The sequence below is a fragment of the Hemitrygon akajei genome, chromosome 3 (genome assembly GCF_048418815.1).
Source record: "Hemitrygon akajei chromosome 3, sHemAka1.3, whole genome shotgun sequence".
Classification (NCBI taxonomy): domain Eukaryota; kingdom Metazoa; phylum Chordata; class Chondrichthyes; order Myliobatiformes; family Dasyatidae; genus Hemitrygon; species Hemitrygon akajei.
The window spans coordinates 180,731,314-180,750,119 of NC_133126.1; the positions used below are offsets into that span (position 1 = coordinate 180,731,314).

The following is an 18,806-nucleotide window of genomic DNA, read 5'->3' on the forward strand; positions in this document are numbered from 1 at the left end:
AGTTGGTAAGTAATATGGAGAACTGCATAGGCTGATTGAATTCTCCACACTATTCTTTCAATACTATGACTATGTTCATTTTGTCATTATGACTGGATTTGACTTGGCTGCATTAGATCAATCTCCATTGTGCTCCCATATGAAGTTATTGGAGAGCAGAGGACCTTACCTATGTGATATTCTCAATTCCCTGCTGTAAACTCCTATCATTCCGTGACTGAAGACATTTTTTAGAAATTCCATCAACTGTTTGTGATAAAATGGAATGTTATGAATTTCAAAATAGGAAGTGCGCAACCTCAACTCATGAAATATATCCAAATTCACCTAGAAAATGCAGTACAGCAGGGAATTTTGAAGCTTTACAAAGGAATCAGTAAAAATGATCACCTGACCCACAGGTTCAACCAGCTCCTCAACTACAATTTTATGTTCCTTTCCTTCTCCTCTATTCTTTATTGTTCTTCCCTTTCAATTACTATTGCTTCACATTAATATCAAATTTTACCTCACAACTGTCACAGAAAAGCACCTTCATCATCTAATTTTGCCTTGTTTAAGAAAGAAGTATTGATTTTTTGTTTTGTTCTTCTATATTACTGTTGGAAATTTGTTGGCTAATAAAGAAAAGGAATGGGCAGGATGGTACTAGCAACGAATGTAACTAATGGCAACGTCTTGCAGCAAGTTTGTGAAACTACTACTCTCCTTCTATTAGATACACTTCACCTACTAATCTGTGTGAGATTGGAGCCTGTAATTTATATTTTGATAATGTGTTTTTGGGAGTGATATGGCGCTTTTGCTGTCTCTGAGGGAATTTGAAATGGTTGAGAATAGAGCGTGTAGCCTAATGGTGGAGCGCAAACCCATGATCGGTTCCAATTCTCAACCAACTCGCCGATTAAAGGATCAAGCAAGATTGAAATGAACAAGGACGAGAGCAGAAGGTGAGTGGGTGTTCAGTGCCATCTGAATCTTTGAATCTCTGTTGGCCTGGTTGCCCCTTTCTTTTGGCTTGCTGCTGCCAGAGCAAGGAGCAGGAAGGAGTCCTGGGTCTTGGGCTAGGTTTGTGGATTGGACTCATTTTTAGAGAAATCTGCAATTCACGTTATATATGTTTCTGTTTTCTGGTTAGTCCTCTTTTTACGTTGCTTTTGTGCGTTTTTGATCGGGGCCTGCAGTCAATGAACGACACAGCGCTAAGTTGAACTAAACAGACCTAGACTGTTTCAAGGACTCTGCGGCTTGACGTTTAATATTCTGTGTGTTATTCACTCATTTTTTTGCCACTTGTGCAATTTGCTCTTTTTTTTGCGTGTTGGGTGTTGGATGTTTTCTTTGAAGCGGTTCCATGGTGTTTCTTTGTTCCATGGCTATCTGTGGGAAGTCAAATCTTGGTTGAATATGGCATACATACTTTGATAATAAATGCACTTTGAACTTTTCCTGGCTTACCTACTTCTCCCTTGCTTTAATCTTCAGTGCTGCTTTTTATAAACCTATCAATTTGATCTTATTTTTGGACCCATCCCTGTATCTGAAAACAAAGCTTTCCTTATCCCATCACTGATATTAATTAATATTTAGAACAGAATTTATGACATTTCTCCAATGTAAATTTTCCTTTTTTTTTAGCAACACACACAAAATACCGGAGGAACTCAGCAGGTCAGGTAGTATCTATGGAAAAGAGTAAACAGTTGACATTTCAGGCTGAGACCCTTCAGCAGGACTGGAAAGGAAGGAGAAAGGAGTTGGACTAAGAAGGTGAGGGGAGGGAGAAAGATGACAGGTGATACGTGAAACTAAGAAGGGGGTGGGAGTGGAGTATAGAGCTGGGAAGTTGAGTGGAGAAAGAGAGAAAGGCCTGGAGAAGGGGGAATCTGATAGCAGAGGAGAGAAGACCATGAAAGAAAGGGAAGAGGGAGGAGCACCAGAGGGAGGTGATGGGCAGGCAAGAAGCGAAGGTGTGAGAGGGAAAGAAGAATGGGAAATGGTGAAGGAGAGGAGGGGTACAATTGTCAGAAGCTTGAGATATCGAGGTTCATGCCATCAAGTTGGAGGCGACCCAGTTGGGTATAAGGTGCTACTCCTCCAACATGAGTGTAGCCTCATTGTGGCAGTAGTGGAAGCCATGGGCTGACATGCTGGAATGGGAATGGGAGGTAGCATTGAAATGGGTGGCCACTGGCAAATCCCGTTCTTTGTGGCAGATGGAGCGAAGGTGCTCTTCGAAGTGGTCTTCATTTTTTACTTCTGTAGCTCACAGATGTTAGAAAGATGTCAACATTCGTGTTGCTGTGGAGAACCTTCAAGGACCAAGTTAATTTGTGAAAAGTGTTTGTGGTGTATACATTCGATTTAAATCTCTTCCTTACAGGAAGGTTGCAGAGCCTTAGGAAAGGGTGCAGAAGAGTTTCAGAAGCTGTCTGGATTTGAGAGCATGTGATATAAAGAGAGGTTGGACAATCTTAGATTGCTTTCTCTAGAGTGGCAAAGGCCGAGGCAGGAACTGTTAGGAGTTTAGAACATTATGAGAGGCAGAGAGATAGGTGACAGCCAGTATATTTTCCCCAGGATTGAAATGTCTCATGTTAGAGAGTGTGCATTGAGAGGAAGTAAATTGCAAGGAGATGTGCAAGGCAATTTCTTTCTCTTTTCTTACACACAGAGTGGTGGATGTCTGGAATGTGCTGCCAGGAATGGTGGTGGAGGCAGATATGATAGGGGCATTTAAGAGGCTGTTAGATATCAGAATCAGAATTATTATCACTGACATATGTCGTGAAATTTGTTGTTTTGCAGCAGCAGTACAGTGCAACACATAAAATAATTACTAAAGGTTACAATAGTAAATATATTTAAAATAGTGCAAAAAGAGAGTAAAATAGTGAGATAGTGTTCACAAAACACTGGCCAGGCAGTCAATGTTTTGGGCCGAGACCCTTCATCAGGACTGGAAAAAAAGGTGAGGAGTAGGAGTTAGAAGGCGGGAGAGGAGAGGAACCAACTTAAGATGATAGGTGAAACCAGGCCGGGGGTGGTGGGAGAGTGAAGTAAAGAACTGGAAAGTTGATTGGTGAAAGAGATACAGGGCTGGAGAAGGGGGGATACAATAGGAGTGGACAGAACATCATGGAAGAAACAAAAAGGGGAGGAGCACCAGGGGGAGGTGATGGGCAGGTAAGGAGATGAGGGAAATGGGAATGGGGAATAGTGTAGGCGGGGGGAGGGGCATTACCGGAAGTTCAAGAAATCAATGTTGGATGCTACCCAGACGGAATATAAGGTGTTGCTCCTCCAGCCTGAGTGTGGCCTCATTGCAACAGTAGAGAAGGCCATGGGCTGACATATTAGAATCCTTGCAAGCGGAACAAGAGCTGCACCTGCCGCTACACCACCCCCCTTACTACCATTCAGGGCCTTAAACTGTCCTTCCAGGTAAGGTGACACCTCACCTTTGAGTCTGTTGGGATCATCTACTCTATCCAGTGCTCCTGCTGTGGGCTTCTGTGTATCGGTGGGACCCGACGTAGATTGGGAGACTCTGCTTCACCAAACACCTACGCTCTGTCCGCCGGAAAAACCGGGATCTCTCAGTGGCCACCCGTTTTAATTCCACCTCCAATTCCCATTCCGACATGTCAGTCCAGAGCCTCTTCTACTGTCACAATGAGGAATAAAGGGAGCATGTTCTAATTGGCTGCCGGAGACGAGTAGCATTCTACTGGAGTAGGTGTTTATCACTCTTTTTATGTTACATGTCCACGATTCAGGTGAGAGAATTGATGGACTTTGTGGCAAAGTTTGTGAATGATACAAAGATAGGTGGAGGGTGAGGGGTAGGGAGTCAGAAGAGGGATGAAGATAGATTAGGAGAATGAGCGAAGAAGTGGCAGATGGAATACAGCACAGGGAAATGTATGTTTATGCAATGTTTGTAAATGGAAATACTAGATTATTTTCAAAGCAGGAAGCAAATTTAAAAATCAGTGGTGCAAATGTATTTGGGAGTTCTCATTCAGCATTCCCCACAAGTTAATTTGCCGTTTGAGTTAGTGGTGAGGAAGGCAAATGTAATGTTGGCATTCATTTCGAGAGGACTAGAATATAAAAACAAGGATGTATGCTGAGGCTTTATAAGGCATTGGTCAGACCACACTTGTGAGCAGTTTTGGTCCCCTTATCAAAGTAAGAATTTGTTGACATTGGAGAGGGTCCGGAGGAGGCTCTCAAGAATGGTCCTGGGAATGACAGGGTTAACACATGAGGAGCGTTTGATGGCTTTGGGCCTGTACTTGCTGGAGTTTAGAAAAAAATGGGTGGGTATCTCATTGAAACCCATCAACTACCGAAAAGCCTATATAGAATGGATGTGCAGAGTTCGTTTCCTATGGTGGGGGAGTCTAGGACCAGAGGGCACAGACTCAGAATATAAGAAAATCCCTTTAAAACAGAGATGAGGAGGAATTTCTTTAGCCAGAAGGTGGTGAATCTATGGAACTCATTACCACAGATAGCTGTGGAGGCCAAGTTATTGGTTATATTTAAAGCGGAGGTTAGACCATAAGACATAGGAGCTGAATTAAGCCATTCAGCCCATCGAGTTTGCTCCACCATTCCATTGTGGCTGCATTATTATCCTTCTCAACTCCAATCTCCTGCCTTCTTGCCATAACATTTGACACCCCAACTAATTAAGAACTTATCAGGAAGTTGATAAGATTCTTAATTAGTTATGGTGTCAAAGGTTACAGGGAGAAGGCAGGAGGTTGGGGTTGAGAGGGATAATAATTCAGCCACAATGGAATGGTGGAGCAGATCCGATGGCTAAATGGCCTAATTCTGCTTCTATGTCCTATGGTCCTATTTTGGATAATATTAACAAATCCTCTGTTTGAAGGAGACCAGATAATACTTACACTGATGATTGATAATAATCAAAGGGCTATGGATTGGGTCAGAATTTCTATGTATATCAATGTAAGAAGGTCGTATTTACAAACGTACATTGAAAGAAGAACTATGCTGCCTTGCCCTATAACTAATCTGTGAGCAATAGGGTTTGGGTGTGATTATTCACACATCTTGGAAAGCATTTAATGAATGTGAAATCATTACCAATGTTAATTAACCATTAATTTGCATATTAACTCAACTGAAAAAGGGCTGCACGCAAAAAGATTGTCTACTTTAGGGATTAGGATTAGAGTATCCTATTCACTTGAAATTAATTCACAACCTTCAGGTTGACAATTACACATATGGAGAATAGTATGAAACCATTGGGAAAAGTGACCTATTTCTTTATTCAAAATTATTTTACTTTTACAATAAACATATGATCTATTTTGAATTTACTCAAAAGAGATGGGTATTATGCGATTTTTAGAATTTTTTTGGTAAAAATTGCACCTCTGAAGCCAGCATTCATGGACTGGGGCATAGAATATAGAAATTGGGAGGTTACATTCCAACTTTACATGCCGCTGGTTAGAAAGCACTTTGGAGTACTAGGTGCTGTCCTGGTTTCCATAAGAAAGGAAGGATGTGACTGCATGGGAGGGAGTGCAGAGGAGATCCACCAGAAAGTTGCCTCGGTTTGGAAGGCTTCGGTTATGGGAAGAGAGTGGATGGACTGGGTTTGTTTCTCTGGAGTGAAGGAGGCTGAAGGATGACCTGAGAGAGGACTATAAAATTAGAAGAAGCCTTGATAGGGCATAAACTTAGGATAAAGTGAATATTTTCCCATGGTAAAGAATATATAGGTTCAAGGCAAGAGGAAGGAGTTTTAAAGGCAATCTGAGAGGAACTTTTTTCTTACACAGTGAGTGGTTGATAACTGGAACTTGCTGGTAGAAAAATGGTGGAATCAGATGCAATGACTGCATTTAAGAGACATTTGGACAGGCTTTTAAATAGGCAAAGCACAGAAAGATACAAAACTAGTGTGGGCAAATGGGATTGGTGTAAATGAGTAAAAGGGTCAGCATGCACCCGATGGGCTGAATGGCCACCACTGGAGAACATGCAGAAAGTTTCAACATGAGTTACATCCACTTGCGAAGAGATGAAAACAGTCATTGTTTTTAATTTCTAATATTTCTTGCACAGCTCAGCAGGTTGTCAACATGAATATGTCTGTTGTTCCACTGTTGTGTTGCAAGGTTGGAGAGAAATAAAGCAGTGGAAAAGAGAAGGCTGTTGTTCTCCAGAATCCTTCATTAGTAAGGTCACAAGCTTATCACATCACATCTGAGATGAGTGGGGGTGTTTAATCACTAAAAAGGCAGTTAAAGAATTTAACATTAGTATTTAGAGAATTTCCTGACAAAGGAAGGTAAAGAAAGAGTTTCAAAAACTGAGAATTGTAATCACGAAGAAGCAGGGGAGATTTTGATGAAATATTATCAGCTGTATAAAGTTTATGGACAGATGTAGATAGAATAATTACAGGAGATGAAACTTTAAAAAAATTGTTTGTGAAGTTGTTGTTTATTCCAAATATAGTGGATTCCAGTCAATTGTGACACATTGGGTCCAGCCCATTTTGACTCAATTACGTGGCTGCACCAATAAGTTGAAGTTCCATGGAAGTAATTAAAAATATATTAAAAAGGACAAACTGAGTAATAAATTATACATTTAAATAAAATACAGAACAAATTAGAACACTACCAATAGTACTACAGTACTATAAAACCGTGTATTAGTTACTCATAGTTATTGATGGAGGGATTCAACCCGCTGCTCTGTTCTTTTTGTTTGACTGTAAATGAACAAAACCAGTGCAGACACCTAGTGAAGATAATAGACTGCCTTCATACATGCTATACATGATTGCATCCTCCAACCCTTCATTTTCGTTGTGACATTCAAGATGATTGTCGATAGCTTCAAATCCTTTGTAGGTCCTAACTTGTTTGAAGTAGTGAAATAGTTTCAATTTCACTCTGGGCCACTTCTACCATCTCCAAGTCTGAATACTTGAAACCGCAGTGAGCAAGAGTGTCCTGAATTGTCTTCTGCTTATGTCTCATCAACTGACAGTGACGAAAATCATTGCTTTTTGAACCCAAACTCACGCATCTCATGCTATTAAAAAATGTTTCACTCTAAGCCTGGTGTAATGTCTTCCGGCCACACAAGTGTACATGACTGACAATAGCTAGAACAGGGGTTCCCAACTTTTTTTATGCCATGGATCCCTACCATTAACCGTGGACCAAAGGTTGGGAACCCCTGAGTTAGAACTATTCAGCAAGTCTCTGGTCCCAATTAAGTGACATAGTGTCCCAAACAAACGAAGAAAATCCTGGCAATTTTCTCAATTAGTTTTTGTTCTTTAAGAGTTGTCCCAACTAAGCGGATACCCTGATTAGCAGATGATCCAGTTAACCATAATCCACTGTACATGCTCTTGCATGAACCTGAATTTAATCTCCCAGAATGCTTGTGCACCCCAATCAAACTAAAACCACAAATAGGAAATACTGCAGACAATTTCATGTGAACCAGCATAGGACAGATTCAAGATCTGTTCCATATCATGAAATCATCTATGATAGTGAAGGGTGGTGGCTGTGCCAATGTTGAACAAAAAAGAAGTGCTGTTAACGGAATTCTGGTATAATTTTGGACACTTTCTTTCCAGTGATACATAGAGTCATAAGGCACTACAGCGTAAAAAGAGATGCTTTGTCCTATTTAGACCATTCTGAACTGTTATTCTGCCTAGTTCCATTAACACATTGTCTGTAGCCCTGTATAACCCTCCGATCTATGCACTTATTTGAACTTCACTTAAATATTGCAATTGAACTCGCATCGACCACTTCCACTGGCACCACCCTTGGAGTGAAGAAATTTCCCCCTCAGATTCCCCATTAATACTTCACCTTTCTTCCTAAACCTACGACCTCCAGTTCTAGTCTAACTCACCCTCAGGTGGAACAAACCTGCTTGCACTTACCCTATCTATACCCTTTATAATTTTGTATGCCTCATTGAAATCTCCCCTAACCGATTCAACCTTCCCCTATAACTAAGGACCTCAAGTCCCAGCAACACTCCTGCAAATTTTCTGTTGTAGGAACTCAAGAAGGGACATTTACAACCGGGAGAGGGAGTTGGCAGAAGGAGTATAATGTGAGAAGATGTAAGATTCAAAGTGCACAGTACAAATTTACACTGCTGCTGCCCAGGTTGGGACCTGCCTGGCCTTGAACTCAGGACCATCTGCATTGAAGTCCAGTGCTGATACCACTACACCACCAGCCGGCCCAATGAAGGTATTCCTTTCCCACTGTTAGAGCAGCAGTCAGTGGTTTGGATGAGGAGGGAATGTGAAGCTTCATATTCAGTATGATATCCTTATACAGTAACCCTTGAAGTTAGTTTTTACCTTAAAGACAGCTCATATTTTCTTGGGGTATAGGTGAAGAATCTATATTGTTACATCATTACTTCCCTTGTCATTCGATTCTGCTTTATTGGGGATGGTATCCCATGTTGGCTGCCCTGGTTTTGTTACATTCTGCTAACCACCTATCACTAACAAGGCTATCACTCAACAAGGGTGGGATTCAGTTGTTCTCTCCTTAATTAAAGCAACTATCTGTCTGCTCAAGGCCTACAGTAAAACTCCAATAAATGGCATAAACAGTAGCTTTAGGTACATTCATTACAGTATCTCCCTTCTATTTAATGACATTAAGCATTACTCCCTCTTTCTGTTTGAATAGCTCTGCTTTATCCTGGACAGTGTGGAGGTTCAACTGTAGTTCTTGAATTGTGTCTCTCCCAGCAATGTAAAATCCAGATAATATCTCCTTTAGCAGATTTCTTTTCACCTCCTTGTGTTCCCACATACTGAATGGATACTCGCCACATCCATTCAGTTCCTAGCACCTGTGCCCATCTAAAGTGCATCTCCACTTTTACTCACAATTCTGACTGAATTCAACCATACACATTTGCTAACATTTGAATCTAACTTGATTATCTTAAAATCATTTTCTAAATGGGCTATTTGTTAATGCCCTGATGATTTAATCAGTTCTGTCTCTCTCTTGGGAACCACGTGGTGGTTAAGTAAATGTGCATGTCTGGCATTTGTTCTTTAGTGGAAATATCACTGTGGTTTGCAGCCTCATTGGAAACCTATCATGGGAATATCCCAGTACAGGTGTCCCCCGCTTTACGAAGGAACGCTCTACCTTTGGATAGTGGGGGAAACTTGTATCCGTTACGTATACAGGCCAACCATCCTTCTAGTTTCAGTTGACCCTATGCACGATGAGCAACTGGCTTGATCCTTCCTGTCTCAGATAGTGGTTCTCATAAATGTTCCAAATTAAAGTTATGGTCGTCTCAGGGGAAGTTGCATCTTTCTTGGCTTAAACTTAATTTGCAGCTGATCACTCAGATTCATTAATTTTCTTACATGTACATCGAGTCAAAATATAGAGTGAAATGTGTCATTGGCATTAACAATGGGGTGCAGGGGGAGCCAGCAAATGTTGCCACACATTCCTGTATCAACACAGCATGCCCACAATGCTTGGTAGAACAACACCGAACAAACAACTAGAGATAAACAAGCCCCATTCCCCTTTGCACTTCCCAAAACACATGCAATCCTCTTACCCCAGGACAGCCCATCTCCAAATTCTGCCCCAGTGGACTTGCAGATTCACAAAGATTGGGGTTCAGCTTCCCCACTGGACTCAGGACTCCAGCCATCAGGCCTTGACTTCAGATCGAACTTCAGGTTTTGACCTTTGGTAGTGACCCCAGGACTTATGGATGATTGACAAATGATGATCCCAAACACTCGGCCTCGGACACCGGACTCTCCGATGACCCTGACCCTGAACATTAGGCCTCGAGTGCTTGGAAGAGGTAATTAAGGAGTGGATGGCGGGGTGGAGATGCGTCTCTACCAAAGGAGGTGTAAGGTGCTCCTTCGCTACTTGGGCAAATTTGTGGCACCTTACGGGGAGAACAGACCTACAGTCAGCAGCGGGATTCGAACCCTGATCAGTGATCATCGGAAGTGTAAAGCAATTACACTGACTGCTGAACTACTGTACGGAATTACTTGGACTAGAGGGCTGTGAGGATGCAGTCATTGAATATATTGATAACAGAGAATGGCTGATTGGAGTCAAGGGCTATAGAGAGAGTGTAGTAAGCCATAATTTTACTAAATGGCAGAACGGGGACGAATGGCTTACACTTGCTTCTGTTTCATTTGTTTAGAAGTACAGGGTTGTGTTGAGTTAAACGGGATTGAAGATCTTCTGCGGTAGTGCACAGTAAGTGAGAGAAGAATCACAGCTTACCCAGAAGGAGAAAAAAGAAGAAATGTGAAACTATTCTAGCCAAAAATATAAAAGAAGATTCCAAAGGTTTTTTTTCCAAATATATCAAGAGTGAAAGAGAGCCGAGAGTGGAGATCGGACCATTGGAAAATGACACTGGAGAGGAAGTAATGGGGGACAAGTCAATGGCAGAAAAACTTACTAAGTATTTTGCATCGGTCTTCACTGTGGAAGAGGCCAGAAATTTGAGAGCGTCAGCGGGCAGAAGTAAGTGCAGTTGCTGTTACTAAGGAGAAGGTGCTTGAGAAAGGTCTGAAGGTCAATAGGTCACCTGGACCAGATGGACTGCAACCCAGGATTCTGAAAAAGGCAGCTGAAGAGATTGTGGAATTGTCAGTAGTGTTTGTTCATGAGCCATTAGATTCTGGAATGTTTCCGGAGGACTGAAAAATTGCAAATGTCACTTCACACTTTAAGAAGGGAGGGAGGAGAAAGGAAATTATAGGCCAGTTAGACTGGCTTCAATTGTTGGAAAGATGATGGAGTCCGTTTTTAAAGATGAGGTTTGGGGTACTTGGAAGAACATGATAAAATAGGTCAAGTCAGCACAGTTTCCTTAAAGGGAAATCTTGCCTGACACATCTGCTGGAATTTATTGAGGAAATAACAAACAGGATAGACAAAGGAGCATCAGTTAATGTTGAAAACTTGGATTTTCAGAAGGCCTTTGACAAGTTCTGCACATGAGATAGCTTAAGAGATAAGAGCATATGTGGTATTGCATGAAAGATACTAGCATGGATAAAAGATCGGTTGACTAGCAGGAGGCTTCTTTTCCTGTTGCATTTCAATGATTTGGATGATGGAATTGAAGTGGCCAAGTTTTCAGATGATACAAAGATAGGTGAAAGGTCAGGTAGTGTTGAGTAAACAAAGAATCTGCAGAAGGACTTAGAATGGGCAAAAAGTGGCCAGTGAATATAGTGTAGGGAAGTGGATGGTCATGCACTTTAAAAGAAGGAGAAAAAGCCGCAAACAATTTTCTAAACGGGGTGAAAATTCAAAAATCAAGGGGCAAGGGGACTTTGGAGCCCTCATGCAGGTTTTCCTAAAGGTTATCTAACTGGTTGAGTCTGTTGTAAGGAGGCAAATGCAATGTAAGTTTAAGAGGACCAGCATGCAATGCTGAGGATTTACAAGGCATTGATCGGACCACACTTGGAGTATTGTGGACAGTTCTGAACCTCTTATCTAAGAAAGAATGTGCTGGCATTGGAAAGACCTAGATACAGTGGATGTGAAGCAATGTGAAAAGTAGCAGTCCCAATATTGACCCCTGAGGAACACCACTAGTCACTGGCAACCAACCAGAAAAGACCCCTTTTATTCCCACTTGCTGTGACTGGCTGTCGGCCATTCCTCTATCCATAGGAGTTTATCTCATTAAGCAGCCTCATGTGTGACACCTTATCAAATCGCTTCTGAAAATCCAAGTAAATGACATCCACTGCCTCTCCTTTTTCCAACCTGCTTGTTACTTCCTCAAAGAACTCTAACAGATTTGTCAGGCAAATCTTCCCTTTACAGAAACCATGCTGACTTTGACTTACTTTACCATCAGTCTCCAAGTACCCCAAAACCTCATCCTAATAATAGAATCCAACAGCAACACGAGTGAATCTGCAGATGCTGGAAATAAATAAAAACACAAAATGATAGCAGAACTCAGCAGGCCAGACAGCATCTATGGGAGGAGGTAGTGACGACGTTTCAGGCCGAAACCCTTCACCAGGAGTGAAGTAACATGGGATGATCGAGGGGGGATAAGAAGTGGGGGGAGGGATGAAGTAGAGAGCTGGGAATCCAACACTTCCCCAGCCACTGAGGTTAGGCTATCTGGCATATCTTTCTTTTGCCTTCCTCCTTTCTTAAAGAGTGGAGTAACATTTGCAATCTTCCTCTGGTCCTCTGGGACCATGCCAGAATCAAGTGATTCTTGAAAGATCATGACCAATGCATCCATTATCTTTTCAGCAACCTCTCTCAAGACTCTGGGATATAGTCCATCTGGACCAGGTGACTTATCCACCTTAAGACCGTTGAGTTTGCCTTGCACATTTTCCTTTGTAATAGCAATGGCACTCATTCCTGTTCCCTGACACTTACAGAGATCTGACACACTGCTTGTGTCTTCCACAGTGAAGACTGATGCAAAGTACCCATTAAATTCATCTGCCATTTCTTTGTCCCCCATTACTACCTCACCAGCATAATTTTCCAGTGGTCCAATATCAACTCTCACCTCCTTTTTACTCTTTATATAACTGAAAAAACTTTTGGCATCTGCTTTATAGTATGGGCTAGTTTGCCCTCATATTTCATCCTTTCCTGTCTTAAAGTGTTTTAGTTGCTCTTTGTTGGATTTTAAAAGCTTCCCAATCATCCAATTTCTCACACACTTTTGCTACCTTATATGCCCTTTCCTTGGCTTTTATGCAGTCCTTAACTTCCTTTGTCAGCCACAGTTGCCTACCCCTGTCATTTAAGAACTCCTTCCTCTGTGGGACATATGTATCCTGTGCCTTGTGAACTATTCCCAGAAACTTCAGCCATCTCTACTCTACCAGTATCCTCCTCCAATCCGCCTGGGCAAGCTCTTCTCTCACGCCTCTGTAATTCCCTTTATTCTATTGCAATACTGATACATGTGAGTTATGTTTCTCCCTTTCAAATTTCAGTATGAATTCAATTATATTATGATCACTGCCTCTTAAGGTACCTTTACATTCAGCTGAGTAATAAAATCTGGGTTATTACACAACACCAAATCTAAGATAGCCTCTCCCTGAGTAGGCTCAAGCACAAGCTGCTCTATAAAGTCAACTGATAGACGTTTAACAAATTCCCTCTTGCGATCTGACACCAACCTGATTTTCCCAATCCCCTTGCATATTGAAGTGCCCCATTACAATTGTGTCATTACCCTTATTACATGCCTTTTCCAGCTCCCCAATCTCAACCCCACATCTTGGCTACTATTTGGAGGCCTATATATGATTTCCATAATGGTTTTTATTTTACCCTTGCAGTTTCGCAACTCCACCCATGAAGATTCAACATTCTCTGACCCTATGTCACCTCTTTCTGAAGAAGTAATTCCATCTCCTACCAACAGAGCCACAGCACTGCCAATGCCTTTCTGCTTGTTCTTTCGGTACAAAGTATACCCTTTGATGTTAAGCTCCCAATTTAAGAAACCTCAATCCAGAGGGACTGCATAAGAAAGACAGTCATAGTGTTGCTTGGTAATTGTAAACACAGCCAACAATGTCCATGGAGATATAGCATATGAAGTGATGTCTATTTTGACCAGATGTACGAATCTCTAAGTGCAAGAGTAATTTATTTTGCCTGAAATTCAGCCATGTCAACATTACAAAATACTGCATATTAAACTTTCTGAAGATCACTCTGAAATTATACAGACCATCACTGACCTTATGCTAAAGAGAATGTCTTATCTGGAAAAAAAATGTTTGTTTGATTCAGAAAAGCTTTCATCCTAAGGATGTTCTTTGCTAATGAGACTGAGGACAGTGACTGGCCTGTAGTTTACCACGGAGACATGTTCTCTCATTGGGCTCATTTGCAGCAATAATTATAAATTCACTGTAAGATTAGTTAACCCTTCCCAAGAAAGAAGTACCTCAGAGTGTCAGAGATAAACATCTTTTGTGGGAAGGCTTTGGTTAAATTTTCTGTCAAATCTTAGAAAGTTCACAAAATGCAATAGTCATACAGAAGAATAGCACAGAAACAGGCCCTTCAGCCCATCTTGTCCAAACCAAAACCATTCAAACTGCCTACTCCCATTGACCAGCACCTGGACCAGAGCCCTTCAAACCCCTACTATCCATGTACCTATACAAACTTCCCTTAAATGTTGAAATCGAGGTTTATCTCATTGAAATCATTTTGTGCATCTGAAACATTTTGATTCAATTTAGAGCCTTCCAGTTTAGGGCGTTCAATATTTACGTGCAAGAGTTAGATTCAGACAAAAGCTGTGTTTTAATGTCAGGAAATCATTTTGATTTTAAACACTGGTGATTCTGCTGGAAGAAGATGTTGAGTGGTGATCAGGGAAGGAAGATGACAGTTGAGGATAAGGCAGCTGGATCCAATGGTGCCTTTACCTATGTTGATCAGTGACAGGGGGTTGGAGGTAGTCCACCCGCTTTCATGGTGTAATAGCAGTCAAGAAATGTGGGTCCAATATGTAGTTGGAGGCTGTATGGGGGAAATGGTTCCAGTGATATTGGGAGCTGACTCTTTACATGGATGAGTGTGAAGGAGTGGAATGATTTAAGTGGGAAGCTTCTAAAGCCATGATGACCTGACCCTCACCACAGTTTTGTTTAAACCATAAGTGAATAAATTTGACTACTGTTTCAAATATTTTAGTTTTTAACCTTTGGTTCACTACCAATTCACTTAATTCCAGGAATTAAAATTCAGCCTGTTGTTTGCTATCGGTGTTGCTGTATGCATCAGTTATTATGGATAAAATCGGGTAGAATATTTCCTTTCACCGTACATTTAGAATTCCTTTATTTCCTTTCTAAAGCCAAACACAGTCCTTTGTTTTATACATATCTGAGTACACAAGTAAAGATGCCTTCATGTGTGATTTTAGATTTTTCCACTGAGGTTGGGTGGGACTACAATCAGAGATCATGGGTTAAGGGTGAAAGGTGAGAAGCTGAAGGGGAACATGAGGGGAAACTTCTTTACCCAGACAGTCGTGAGAATGTGGAATTAGTTGCCAGCACAAGTGGTCCATGCAAGCTCAATTTCAATGTTTAAGAGAAGTTTAGATTGGTACATGGATAGTAGAGATATGGAAGGCTCTAGTCCAGGTGCTGGTCAATGGGAGTAGGTAGTTTAAATGGTTTCAGAATGGACTAAATGGGCCAATGGGCCTGTTTCTGTGCTGTACTTCTCCACGACTCTATCACATAAAAATTAAAGTGGAAAGGAAGAAGAAATGTAAAGCAAGTATTTTCAGTACAGTCAAGCTTATAATGGGAAAAGATTTGGATATGGCCATTGATCATTACCTTAGAGTAACTAGTTAGGATCATCGATGCCTTCCATTTAAATAGCACCCACAACATCATACAGCATCCCAATGTGCTTCACAGGAATATTATCAACTAAAAATGATGCTGATATTAGCAGAGGTAGGCAAAAGCTCTACCAGGCTGGCCTAGAAATTTGACTGCATGGTGCTGGATAATTCTGTGCTCTGTAATTTAAGATGATGGTTGGATACAGCCACTTCCAGCTCATTTCTCTTCATTCCTAACCTGAGTTGCATTTGTATATCTGACATGATTTTGGCATCACATGCATGTCAAGTATTGTTCCGCAAGCAATTGACCACGGGCCTTAGGCACTGCTATACTTTGCAGGGCAGGTTCACAATTGAGGTGGACACTAGCTCACCAAACAAATGCCAGCAACCATAAGGCCAAAAGATATATTGCGCAAAATCAGGCTATTTTGTCCATTAAGACTGCCCTGTCATTCAATCACTGCTCATCTATGAAACCATGACACACTCAATCTCTGCATTAAATATTGGGCTTTGTGACAACAAATTCAATTGGCAGCAAAGTAACAGTGCACATGTTATTCCAGACTGTAATTTTCAGCTGCGTATTAAAAGATGAGGACCAATGCTTATGAAGGGAGTTCCAGAGCTTAGGGCTTGGATAACAAGAAGCCCAGCAGCCAATGTTAAAGCAATCAATGATAGGAAAAATCCCAGGCTCAGAATTAGAGAAGCAGTAACATTTCAGAAGGTTTTAGAGCAGGTAGATATTACAAATATTATTAAATATTTGGATCAATGTTAAGTATCTACACGACTCATTATTGTGCATACTTAGCTTCTATGATCAGTCCACTGAATATAAAACAAACAACCACCAGGAGTCCATGACTTGTATCACTAGGTAATAAATACATTGGAGAGAGATTGATTGAATGTATGATTCAGGCCTTTAAAATGTTATGTATTATGAGTTTTAATAATCCTGCATGCAGTTTCACTTCAGAATAGAGAACATCGTATTGAAAAAAAAACTACAGGACAGAAATTCTTCCTCGCTTGAGTGTACCAGCTCCATAATATGGTAAATTAGGCATGAGTTTCATCATCACCAAATTCTGTCAGTGAAATATAACATAAAGATGCCATTTTATCACATACATATAATAAGAACACTTGTGATTGCGATCTCTTCTGCAGCTTCCTGTTTCTCACATTGCGTTGATCGGTACAAAATGAAACAACAGCAAAGCAGAACAGAAGAAAAAAACCATGCACCAGTCAAGGGCAAGGCAAATGGCTGGTAAATGATATGGGAGAGAGAAACATCCTGAATGAAAGCAAGGCGATCTCAACAATGGGTTTTGTAAAATATGTCTTTGGGCTGCACAATTGCCATACTGTTTTATTTACAGTGAATACAGGTTTCATTTTTGTACTTACCACACGCACACTTTCTTGGTTGAGGTCATCGTCTGGATTCATGTCCATCCTGTGGTACAAAGCAAATGAAGGGAATCAGTGATGGTGTTGCACAGTGAACTATGTTATTCTGTGACTTCTGATACATTATCCCTTAATCTTGAGACCAACTAGAAACATTTCCCAATTCCTGGATGATTTTGCACTTGTCTTCAGTTTCCAAAAATTGGAACCTTAATGACCTTGCCATCATTAACTTTAAATATTTAACATTAAAGTTGCTTAGTCAAAGGTTGTACTGAAATAGGAGCTTCATAAACTAGTAGACTTTGAGGTGCACTGGTTTGACTTTGTTTCATTCTGCCAGGAAAGGTTTTAACTACATGAAACACTGCTAGAGGCAACTGGGTATTTTATTCCACACTTATGCAGTCACGCTTCAGTACAATTTTTTCAAAGTCAAAATAAATTTATTATCACAGTACAGATATGTTACCATACACTACCCTGAGATTCAATTTCTTGCAGGCATTTACAGGAAAATAAAGAAATGCAATAGAGTTTACAAAATAATACAGAAACCATTAGTTGTAGAACTCTTGAGAATAGTCTGTCGGTTGTGGAATCAGTTCAGCGTTGAGGTGAGTGAAGTTATCCATGCTGGTTGAGGATCCAGATGCTTGTAGGTTAATAACTGTTCCAAAACCTGACAGTGTAGGACCCAAGGCTCCTGCACCTCTTGTCCTATGGCAGTAGTGAGAAGAGAGTATGGCTTGGATAGTGAGGGTCTTGCAGCAGTGCTCCATGTAAATATGCTCAAAGGTGGGGATAGACTTTCTTTAGAATTTTCATTCCTGTGCATTAGTGTTTCCATACCACACCATGATGCAACAGTTAGAATACTCTCCACTGAACACTTATATAAGATTGTCCAAGTTTTATGTGGCATGCAGATTTAGGTGATATGTTGAATATCCTTCTCAATATCCAAGAAAAAGAGTCAGTCATCTGAGCACTACAAGCTTCCTTGCTGAACAAAAAAAAATTACTGGAGGATTCTGACTCAAGTTTCAACCCAAAACTTTGACAATTCCTTCCCCACCCCACAGGTGCTGCCCAATCTACAGAATTCCTCCAGCCAATTGTTGCTTTAGAATTCAGCATCTGCAGTCTCTTGGGAACACCCTATGATCTCTTCACTTCTCTAATTTGGCCCTTTGCTTGCCCCTTTTCATTATTGCTCCATCACTGGCAGCCACATTTTCAGCTGACAAGATCATGATCGTGGCAATTTTCCTTTGCCCATCTCCTTACCTCTTCATCTTTATTTTCTCTTTTAAGGCACATTAAAATCCATTTTGTAATCTGGCCTAATACTGGCCTCTGTGGCTGGAATTTAAAAAAAAGTTTGTCTAATAATCTTGTGAAGGACATTTGAAAGGTTTATTATGTTATAAACTCCTGCCTATTCACCTTCTCCCTCAACTCCATTCAGGGCCCCAAACAATCCTTCCAGGTGAGGCAAAACTTCACCAGTGAATCTGTTGAGGTCATCTACCGTATCCAGTGTCCTGATGCCAACTCCTCTTCATTGGTGAAACCTGATGTAGATTGGGAAAATGGTTTGTTGAGTATCTTTGCCCCATATACAAAAAGCAGGATTTCCCGGTGGCCAAACATTTTAATTCCAATCCCCATTCCCATTCTGACATGTCGGTTCATGGCTTCCTTTATTGCCACGATGAAGTCATTCTCAGGGGAGGAGCAGCACCTCTTTTTCCATCTGAGTAGACTCCAACCTAATGGCATGAACTTTGATTGTTCCAACTTGCAGTAATTTTTCCCTTTCCCCTTCCCTCTTCTTCAATCCCCTACACTGGCTCCCCTCTTACCGCTGCACCTCACCCACCTATCACCTTTTGCTGGTGCCCCTCCTCCTT

The 18,806-nt window shown here is 41.1% G+C and overlaps 1 protein-coding gene across 1 annotated transcript in view; it reads right to left on the reverse strand.

The window, feature by feature from the left end:
* The window catches only part of LOC140725691 (sodium/hydrogen exchanger 9-like), a 531,897-nt gene that overhangs the window by 98,192 nt on the left and 414,899 nt on the right, over positions 1-18,806 (reverse strand). Inside the window, exon 13 of the mRNA XM_073041518.1 lies at positions 16,888-16,936. Within this exon, the coding sequence (XP_072897619.1) occupies positions 16,888-16,936 (49 nt within the window). The remainder of the gene's footprint in view (positions 1-16,887; positions 16,937-18,806) is intronic.